The 11215-nt window shown below is 34.1% G+C and overlaps 1 protein-coding gene across 2 annotated transcripts; it reads left to right on the top strand.

Moving 5' to 3' along the window:
- LOC109840477 (cyclase-associated protein 1-like) lies at positions 3702 to 10236 on the top strand. 2 transcript variants are annotated; one of them, XM_020409145.1, is made up of 11 exons: positions 3702 to 3896; positions 4451 to 4728; positions 6410 to 6578; positions 6689 to 6753; positions 7177 to 7486; positions 7561 to 7708; positions 7817 to 7926; positions 8073 to 8128; positions 8236 to 8292; positions 8665 to 8808; positions 9990 to 10236. In XM_020409145.1, exons 2-11 carry the CDS (start codon positions 4453 to 4455, stop codon positions 10074 to 10076), a joined length of 1422 nt encoding a protein of 473 aa, XP_020264734.1. In that variant the 5' UTR covers positions 3702 to 3896; positions 4451 to 4452; the 3' UTR covers positions 10077 to 10236. The 2 variants fall into 2 exon arrangements, with proteins under 2 accessions (XP_020264734.1, XP_020264735.1); XM_020409146.1 differs by lacking the exon at positions 3702 to 3896 and having other exon boundaries at positions 4644 to 4728; positions 6400 to 6578.

Genomic DNA, 11215 nt, shown 5'->3' with positions numbered 1-11215 from the left:
ATATTAGTCCCTTAAATATGTGTATTTTAATATTGGTCCCTCAAATTGCTTAAAATATATTGATAAGAGTCCCTGAATTTAGCTGGGCTTATAAATACCACAGAATATTCTATTATGTATAACTTTTGTAGAGAATGGACAACTATATCGTCCCCTTTAAAACCCAAACCCACAAAATCGTTAAGACACCCAAACCGAACCCAATACCTATTTCATTTTCTCCAACAGTATGCTTACAATAAAATCATTCTCTCCAACGGCTCTTTTCCATTTTTAAGAGGGAAATAGAGAGACAAAGATTCTTCCTTCTCTCCAATGTTTCCCTCTTAAACAAATAATCAACTACAAGTAATTTCCCAGCAAAAAGGAAAAAAATCCCATCAATGCAACCTAAAAACCCTGACGACGATCTTGAAGAATAATCATGGTTGCCATCAATAACCAATCAAAGACCTACCAACCCTCGAAAGGAACCATCTTTCTCCCGCTATTGCAGCGACAATGACACCTCCTCCTCTTTATCCTTCGACAGGATCTTGATCGCCGACTCCTCCTCCTCTGCCATCGTCGACGTCAAGGAGTTCAAGCTCCCGTTGCTTCCCACGCTCACCGATGCCTCCAACGGAAGAAAGACGACCCCTTTTCTTTTGAAGAGAGTGAAAAATAGAGAGACAGAGAGAGAAAGAGGGGGAATTTAGTTTGGTGGGTGTATTCAACGAGTATGGGGGGTATTTTAGTAATTGGACATCCTTGGTTTATGTAAACCAATTTTAACAAAAATTCTAACAAATGGCCTCTTATCAATATATTTAAGTAATTTGAGGGACTAATAGCAAAATACATATATTTAAGGGACTAATATCAAATTACTAGAGATTTAAGAGACTAATATCGAAAAAACATATTTGGTAACCCTAATCAGATTATAACTATCCATAATTAAATATCTCATAATCATATCCTTCTTTAAATTGGTGAAATACTCTTAATCGAATTATAACTATCCATATTATAACTATCCATAATTAAATATCTTATAATCATATCTCTCCTTTATATATAAATTGGTGAACTACTCATAATTAAGTAAATATCTTAGCAGATAAACTGACACATGTCATTTTAATATATGATGTGTCCTATCAAAAAAATAGTCACGTGGACAATTAATCTATTTTCACCTAATTAAGAATTCTCATCAAATTAAAACTATTCATAGTTAGAAAATTCTAATAATTAAATATTTGATATTCATATAAAAGATAGCCATGTGGACACATAACCTATCTTCACCTAATTAAGAATTCTCATCAACTTAAAACTATTTATAGTTAGAAAAATTCTAAGAATTAAATATTTGGTAATTCTAATTGGATTATAACTATCCATAATTAAATATCTCATAATCATATCCATGCTTTATATATGAATTGATGTACTACTCCTAAAGCTTCAAAAATATATCATGTGTCAAAAAACCGTCAAATGTCTGTCTATCTTATCAGAAATTGACACATTGACACATAATCCTATCTTTACCTAAGAATCCTTCTCAAATTAAAACTTTATAATTTAAAAATTCTATTAATCAAAATCCTCCTTTATATAAAAAGAGTTTTTTAAGGTTAGAAAATTATAAAATGTCCCCTCAAAAGTCTAAAAATTACAAACAATCCCATAAAAATTTAAAAATTACAAACTACTCTTTGAGATCTAAAAACTAGAAACAGCCTCCTGATAAATCTAAAATGTTAAATAGACCATTAAAAATAGAAAATTAAAAATGACCCTTAAGATTTAAAAACAAATAACATCATAAAAATCAATATACTATACACTAACACTTTCAAAATCCAAAAATTATAAAAAATCCCTTGAAAATCCAAAAATTACTTCAAAATTTAAAACTATCCCATAAAAGTTCTAAAATTTTATAAACAACTGCTTGAAAATTTTACAACTAGCACCTTAAAAGTTCCAAAACCTAAAATAACCCCTTAAAAATTATACAAATAGCCCTTTGAAAATTTTTACCAAGCCCCACGAAAGTTGTGAAAATAACTTAACATCCTGATAAAAATATGAAATATTACAAACAATTCCTTAAACTTTTTACAAAGGACTCTTTAAAAATTTCAAAAGCTACCATCATCCGATGCAAAATCTAAAAATTACAAACGACCCAAGAAAGTTTCAAACAACCTCTTAAGATTCAATAATTAAAAATAAACTCTTGAGAAATTTGAGAATTACAAACAGAACCATAAATGCTTGGAAAATTATAAACCGCCCCTTTAAAATCTATAAATTACAAAAAATCTAGAAAATTTAAAAATATTACAAATTGCGCTCTGAAAGATTCTAAAATTATAAATATCCCGTAGAAGTTCTACAATCAACCCTTAAAACTTTTACAACCAGCCCTTAAAAGTTTCAAAAATTATAAATTTCTCGTTGATGCTTTTAAAGAAAACTATTTAAAAATTTTACAACTAGCTCCATATATGTTGCTAAAGTAACAACACTATGCTAAAAATATCAAAATATTACAAATAGCTTCTTCAATTATCACTAAGAACCTCTTGAAAATTTCTAAAATTACAAACGCCTCAAAGAATTTACAAAAAGGCACCCTTGAAAACTTGTCAACCATCCCCTTAAAGGTTTTAAAAATTACAAATAATCCTCAAAGCTTTACAAACAGCATCTCAAAATTTCATAAATTATAAGTGGCCCCCAATTTAATATTATAATATATTGATGTGGGGAATAAGTGAGTTGAGAAGGTATAATGGTCATGGAAAGTCCTATGTACTGAATACTAGAGGATGGCGGAACTTTCTACTACCCATTTTGAAGATTAGAAGAAAGTCCTAATCTCATTCGTGTCCAAATCTTAAGCGAACCAAACACGAAAATTTATTGAAATCTCAAGACATTGAAATCCCAATAGCTTTTTAGTCATTAGAAATCATAAATTTTTATTTAGATTTGTAAAAAAGAGATTGATGGTTAAACTGCATAATAAATTAAGGCTTTAATTTATTTAAGAAACAATGAAAATAACATGAAAATGACATAAATTAAGGGCTTGTTTGGATTGAGGGTAATGGGGGTGAGGGGAAGGGATGGAAACCATTCACCTCCATTCACCTTATTTGGGAACACTTAGGAGGTTAAGTTAATTCACCCTAGTTCCCCTTGGTTCACCTCCTAATAGTATAAAAATTGTTACCCCCCAAATTGGTCCCCTTGGTTCACCTCCTAATAGTATAAAAATTGTTACCCCCCAAATTGGGGTGTAACCAAGGGGAAGAGAACTCCCTTACCTTCCCTTCCCTTCCCTTCACTCAGTTTCGCTTAACTTCCCTTCACCCCCTACAAATCCAAACAGACAAGGCTTCTAAATATTTAATCATTAAATCACTTGAGGGCGAGTGTGATGTGGGGTTATCTGGAAATCAGACTCTACTTAAAGACGGTTTCGTAAAAATCACCTTGAAAACTGCTAAAAATAACACGGAAGGCCTTCTTCTTCTTTTCTTTTCATTTTCCCCCTCCCTTCTCATCAGGGGCACTCTCCTCACGTGCACAGCCAGATTTAACGATATTAGATAGGGGGATATATACGTGACATTTGTAAAGCTTGGGGCATCTCTAACCCAGCCAAACTCGAGGGATTTTTGTGAAATATTTACCTAAAAGGTTCACCTGCATGCAAATTGTGCCCCGATGAAAATTAACGTCCCCCGGAGAAGATCACGTATTAATCGCCACTTCAGCATTCGTAGCTTTACATCTCCAATAGTTTTTCTCTCTTTCCATAATCATTCTTCTTGTTCCTTCTCCTTCAAGAACGGAGTTCAATTCTTGCCCAAATTCCCAAGCATTTAAAGGTAAAAAAACCTTTCCTTTTCCTTTTAATTTTATGCAATTAACTCTTTTTCTATCCATAGATCTTGTCCCATTATTGCAATTAGTCTGCTTTTTGTTTGGATGTTTCGTTTATATTGTTCAATCTTCTAAACAAATCACCAGAATTTTAGTATTATGTCGACTTTCTACTTATTTTTCTTCATAATGTGATCAATTTTGTCCTTTCCCGCTTTGATTAAATAAATTATAGAACTAGGGGAATCAAATCCAATTAATTGCATTTTTATCAATAAATTTTTCCCCGGCAATTTTATTTTATTTTTTGCTTGGATCATTCGTTTATGTCATTCTATCTTCTGAACAAATCATCACAAGGTTAGCCCTCTGTTGAATTTCTTCTTGATCTTTGTAATGTGATTAATTTTGTTCATTTTCTTCTTCAATCAGATCAGAAGAAATGCATATAAAATCCAGAATTACAATATTAGAAGCACTTCCTGTGATCTTTTCTCCATATTCTAATGCTTAATTGTAATAAACAAAATAATAAAACAGTAAATCTATTGTTTCATAGGAATGGAGAAGGAATTAATAAAAAGGCTAGAATCTGCTGTTTCACGGTTAGAGGCAATCTCTGCCGGACCTGGGACCACCATTTCATCCAGGGGTTTCTCCGATGATGGTCCGTTGGATCCATCAATATCGGCATTCTCTGATCTAATTGAGAACTACATTAGCAAATTTATTGAAACGGCAGAGAAAATTGGCGGGAATGTTTTGGAGGCGTCGAAGGTAGTAGAGGAGGCTTTCTTAGTCCAAAAGGATCTTTTGATCCGGGTCAAGAAGTGTCAGGTTGGTTTCTCATAGCTTTCGAATCCTTCCATTTTTCTGTTTTTTATTTTTATTTTTTATTGTGGGAAATATTTTGATTACTATGGTCAAATGGTTGCTTTTGTTAGAGTAACGGGGGTTCTCATTGAAATCTTTTATATCCAGAGTGTAGATTATGTAGACAGTTGGCTTGTCAAGGGGCTGGAAATGCTCTTTGTCCTTTTCTTCTTCCTTCAATTTTTGTCCGGATTCATGATGCTAAAACTTTTGACTGATTGTTTTAGCTAAATTTTTTATAGGTAGTAATCAGTCTAATCAGAGCAAGTGCCGGCTAAAAGAAACTATGTTATGCAAAAGATGTATTGCTTTATTTAAATCTCGTAGAGCTCTTGTGCAAATGAGATGGTTAAAAGCATTAGTGAATGGTACTCGAAAATGTGCAAATTTAATCAAGGGGTAACTTTGAGTTCATCGTGTGTGGTTTTTGTTCGCCCACTCTCTTTTCAGGATCAAATTAAGTTTAGACATTGCAAGCAAGTAAACCACTTTGATGCATTTTCTGAGTGTCAAGGTTAGTAACATATTACCTCGCTTCTAAATGGTGGCCATTAGATGATTGAAAAGTTATCTGGGGACAGTTAACTAATAACTATGGCGTAGAAAAGATATGCACCTAGCAACTCGATTAGAACTCAACTTAGGCCATGCTTGAAATATGTTCATAAATAGCTAAGACATTTTCTCAGTGAGAATATAAGCTTCCATCAGGTTATGCCTTCTCTCCTTCATCTATGGACTGCACCCCCTCTGCTCCGCTCAAGACGAAGATTCTCATGTGGCTAGCATTTTGTTGTAAGATTACTCAGCATTGATAATCTTGCCAAAAGGAATCTGTCATTTAATCTCACACCATTGCATGTTTCTTCTATAGCGATAATTCAAAGTCTAATGATCATGTCTTCCTCCACTGCTCTTACATGCTCAGTATTTGGTGTCCGATTATTCTTAAATGTTGCTCCAATCTGCTTTCATCATCGATCGCTGTACTTTGGAACTCTTGTCATCAGTACAGTCCTCCACATCTTGTTAATCAATGGGATTATGTAATTGTGTTTTACTTGCTAGCTACTTCTAGATTTTAATTGAACGGAGCAAGAGAGCTTAGTGAAGTAAACTCAGAGATGCGAACACCATTCATTGCCTGATTGTACGTTGATCCTCCTTTTGGTATGATAACATCACCTTACACTCGAATAAACTCAGAGATGCAAATACCATTCATCTGATTTTACTCTTTCGTGTCTTCTAACTTTCCTCTTATCCCCTTATTGTATTTCTGCTTCTTTCCTCTTCATATATTTTCTGTATTCTATATCTTTTCTCTCTACCTAATGAACTTTCTGGCCATCTTGACCTGGTTACTTTAAAAAAGAAGAAAACATTTTAAACTTCAATGACAACTCTATTTGGGGCAATATTGGAGGTTATTTCAAGGATATCCCTTCGGCTCATTTTATTTTACAATCTAACCATAAATAAAATAAAAGAGATTCCTTAATAATGAACTGCAATAATGTAAGAACAAACTTTCGGGATATGTTGGCCCTTTATATTGAATCAGATTTTTTAATATTTCTTAATTCTACTCTTGAGCATACAAATTCCATTCTTTGTCACTAATAATAATGTTAGCATGCCACAGAAACCAGATGTTGCTGGCTTATCAGAGTTTCTGAAGCCGCTAAATGAAATAATTGTTAAAGCAAATTCTATGACCGAAGGGAAACGATCTGATTTTTCCAACCACTTAAAAGCAGCTTCAGACAGTCTTTCAGCCTTAGCATGGATAGCTTATTCGGGAAAGGGCTGTGGTGAGTGGGTTTATTGTTATTAATCATTTTAGTATGGGAGATCACGTTACAATTTCTCTCATTGTACAACATTCATTCTGTTTTCTGAGATGCTTATCCTTTTTTTTAAGGCATGAGTCTTCCCATTGCACATGTTGAAGAAAGTTGGCAGGCAGCTGAATTTTATAATAACAAGGTATGTGCAAAGTTTTAAAATGCAGAAGATGCAGAAGAAACAACAACTATCCATATGAGGTTGCATAAGTTATTTAAGATAATGCTTATTTGAGCCAAACATAGCTAGATCATTTGATTGCGTTGTGATTTTTTGCTCTAATATATCACATTTTGTTGCTCTATTTCATGATTCCAAGATATTTAAATAGAATTTCCTCACTTTTTATTGAGGATTCTGATACTATTGCATAATCGTATGAATAACTTACAAATACTACCTTTCCAAATATTGCTAAACTATTGCCCCTCTATGAGAAACTTTACATGGACCTACAATCTACTTTTCGCACTTGATGAATGATCCTACTTCGTATTAATAAAAACTGATACATGTCCATCATATGAATAAAGTTACAACTAACTTCCACTTGTTATTTACCAGATTCTCGTGGAGTACAAAAATAAGGAACCTGATCACATAGAGTGGGCAAAAGCTTTAAAGGAGCTATATTTACCTGGTTTGAGGGAATATGTGAAGACATTTTATCCATTGGGGCCTGTTTGGGGTCCTGCAGGAAGTCCTGCTCTTTGTAACTCGAGTTCTTCTAAGGGAAAATGCCCAGCTCAATCCCCCGCTGCACCACCACCTCCTTCAAAATGTCTTTTTAGCTGCGACACATCATCATTGCAACCTAAAACAGGGATGTCCGCTGTATTTCAAGAAATAAGTTCAGGCAAGCCAGTAACTGCAGGTAATTTCTTTTAACAAAACCCTTAAACATTTTGATTATTTTTTCAACATAATTTTTACGAGGTAGTTTTAAAGGTTTGAGGAAGGTGACTGATGACATGAAATCTAAGAATCGTGTTGATAGAAGTGGTGTTGTTAGTACAACTGAAAGGGCGCCTCATGTTAATACCTCTTTGGCTGCTAAAGCAACCCCTCCCAAATTTGAGCTTCAAATGGGTCGCAAGTGAGATTATTTTGGCTATCAAATTTTCATTGAATACATAGTCATATATACTTATAATACGTAGTCATATATACTTATATAAATTTATTTTTTGAATATCACTGGCAGGTGGGTTGTTGAAAACCAGATAGGAAACAAGAGCTTGGTTATTGCTGATTGTGATTCTAAACAGTCTATTTATGTATTCGGCTGTAAGGATTCTGTTTTACAAGTAAAAGGTAAATTTTAAGGTTTGTGACATGTTCATATCTATACTTGAAATATGTCATGTTCAATCTTGAATCGAGTCTCAACCATTATTTTTTGTACTATGATTTTACAAAATTGTGATTAAAATGCAATAAGTGTGATTTACAATGTGCAGAAAAGGTGAACAATATAACTGTTGATAAATGCACCAAGACAGGAATTGTGTTCAAGGTGAGTGCAGGAACCAGATAATCCCATATTTGAGAGTGAGACAGCATGCAAGATTTCATAATTGACAGATGTGAGATTTATTTGAATCATATGTGTGTTTCTTTCAGGATGTTGTGGCAGCTTTTGAGATTGTCAATTGCAATAGAGTTGAAGTCCAATGTGAGGTAACTGCCTTCTGTCGCTTTGCAGTGGCTTAGTTTGTTAACTAGGAGTGTGATTCCTGTGATAGGAAATAAATAAGGGCAATGTTATAAAATAGATTGATGATAATTTCCCTATTAGCTGTGAATGCAAGCTATGTAAACAATTGGTCTTCAGTGATATATATAAATCTTCTAGATCAGTCTGAATAAACTAGTCTCAAAAGTATAAACCAGCATGGAATCAAGCAGTTTAGGTCTAATGAATTTGGATGTGCATTCAATGTTCAAAGACAACTTTTAGTCTAGTGCATGTTCTGTTAGAATAAATAGTTCAATATGTCACTGTGAAACTTTGTGATATTTTCTAACTTGTAGATATTGCTTTTTTATCAGGGTTCAGCACCAACCATATCAATAGATAACACAGGAGGATGCCAACTCTACCTCAGCAAAGATTCACTAGAGGTTTCCATAACTACAGCGAAATCAAGTGAAATTAATGTACTTGTTCCTGGCGAAAGCCCTGATGGTGATTGGGTATCAGTCTCTTCATTAACTTCCTCTTCTTATATTTCATCCTACATATTAATTATTTATCCATATAAAATTTATTTTATCAAGAGCATAAAATTTTGAGTCCTATAGATACTCTATATGCCAAACATTGTTTTTCTACATCACCCAACAAGAAGCGAAATTTGCTGCTACTCAGTATGTACGATCTCTTTCCTTATGCATGTAATGTGTATCATTTATAATGCCAACATCTGAAACAACAAGATCGAGTCAATGGCTTGTTTAACTTTTCACTATTGTAGAATCATTTTTCTCTTTTAAACTAAAGACAAATAAAAAAATAATTGTGAAATTTGTCAGTTTTCATATAAGCAAACAAAACTCTTTTTCTCGACTTGCATTTGTTTGCAAGCTTTTGTTGTCAGGGACTTAGGGATTTAGATTATCCAAAACGGAATCCATATTCGCATCCTCTCGGATGTAGGCATAGGTCCAAATTAGTATGTATCATATCCGTCTGGATTCAAATACTAAATTGGGCAAACATAAGCGAAAGAAAATATACACCATGTGGTACCCTCTACAAGAGGGAACAATTAAGGTAAAGAAGTATAAGTAAGTGCAAAAGTGTGACCTATAATCAGAGTAAGAATTCAAGCCCGTACCCCAGGCAAAAAAAAAAAAAGGGTCCTGGCAATACTGCATGTATCTACTGAAAACCATGCGACCAAATAGATCATTTGCGTAATTCATGCCCTATTTCCTCTTCTTCCAGAATGTTCCTAGATCCGTAGACTTGTGTTGGTGTTACTTTCCTACTATCCTCAGCATTATATCATTTTCAATTACCATCCATCTCTTTTTCCCCAACAAAAGAGGGAAAATGCCATCATATAGAAGGATCCCCTTTTTTTTACTGCTGCATAAGCAGTTGTCCTCTTTCTTTTATAAAATCATTATTGGCCTATAAAACCAGCCCTTGCCAAACTTCCAGCCAATGAAATTTCCGCACACCTTAAATCATTATTGGCATTATTTACACACACGCTGCAAAGAAAGCTTGCAACATATTTTCATCGATTTGTGAGGCCAAACATGAATCCGTCAAGATGTAACAGTTGTTCTTTTCAAATTAAGGTTTATTTGGGTGGTAATTTAATCATTCAGGAGATATCTTTTTAATGCTGTCTTGCTTTATGTAGGTGGAGCATAATTTGCCACAGCAGTTTGCTCACTGTTACAAAGATGGACAGTTTGTAACATCACCAGTATCTCACTCTGGTGGTTAATTTTCTTCCCAAATATTGGAATTTCCCACTATGTCTATTTTGCTACGGTATGCTATTATATCTCGATAGAGGATGCAGAGGATTTTCAAGATTTATGCTTGGATTGTCTGCTTATTCTTTTGATTCTTTTTTTATCAGTTTGTTCCAGTTGTTCTTTCTCCTTTTCGTTTCTTTTTTTCAAAGAAATTTTTGTTCATAGAGTGAGATGGTGCGGTTGAGTGCAGTATTTTCCTCCAGGATATTTGGTTTCTTCTTTTCGAACTTTTGTCAAATTAGTCAAAATGTGAAGTGTTCAAGTTGTTGTGGGTCCTGAATAAATGATTCTTCATTGTACATCATGTGTCTATAAATTTCATGTATGCCCTGTTTGTACATGTATCACTGCGTATGTTTGGCAAACCCACTAAACGAGACCAAAGTGTAGATAACATCGGTCCAAAGTCTTAATCTTATCTTCGCAAAATTTGGGCCAAGACAAGAACTAGTTTTGCTAGGCCAAAATTTGGCCTTAAACTGGTTCTTTTTTTTATCTGCCCTCGTCCTGCTTTACTTTGAACTAGTTTTGAAAAGAACTAGTTTATCTTTTCATTTGTTAAACTAAGCCTTAGGATCTTTTGCAGAATGGTTCTTCCATGGTAGACGCATTAGTAGCCCGGCCACCGTAAGACTAGACAAAAAAACCCGTGATTATTTTGGTTTAATGAAACAATTCCCCATCCAATCAGTGATGTCCTTAATGACTTCAAGTGAAATCATAAAAGTGAGAGGCATCAAAATTCAAAGGGCAGAACACTCCAAATGAGTTAAGAGTCAAGACCCAACAGGCTCGAGACAGACGCGTGATTTGCGCCCTATCTTCCCGACTATGAATTTGTGACCTCATAACGGCCTAATATTCTCAGTTTTACAGCAGCCATTGTCATTGATAGACGCCAACCGGGGAATTGGACCGCACCTTCACTTTGGCAATATTTTCAGTAACGTGATCAGAAGTCAGAGAGATAATAGATACAAGTTAATATATGACAAACAAATAAAAACTCTGAATCAAAATGTCACGTTATTTCGAAAGGATATGTATTTTGGTTGAAGGCGATATGATATCGTTATAACTGAGAGGTGTAGAAACAAATTGTTCA

This window comes from Asparagus officinalis, chromosome 5, assembly GCF_001876935.1.
Source record: "Asparagus officinalis chromosome 5, Aspof.V1, whole genome shotgun sequence".
Taxonomy (NCBI): domain Eukaryota; kingdom Viridiplantae; phylum Streptophyta; class Magnoliopsida; order Asparagales; family Asparagaceae; genus Asparagus; species Asparagus officinalis.
This window is presented reverse-complemented; position numbering and strand designations above follow the sequence as displayed.

What these genes read in the sequence shown, in the direction of transcription:
- LOC109840477 (XM_020409145.1), top strand. Translation starts at nt 4,453, where the DNA reads ATGGAGAAGGAATTAATAAAAAGGCTAGAATCTGCTGTTTCACGGTTA. An exon ending in TTCTGTTTTACAAGTAAAAG is followed by an intron (nt 7,927 to 8,072) that starts GTAAATTTTAAG and finishes TACAATGTGCAG; the next exon opens with AAAAGGTGAACAATATAACT. An exon ending in AGACAGGAATTGTGTTCAAG is followed by an intron (nt 8,129 to 8,235) that starts GTGAGTGCAGGA and finishes TGTTTCTTTCAG; the next exon opens with GATGTTGTGGCAGCTTTTGA.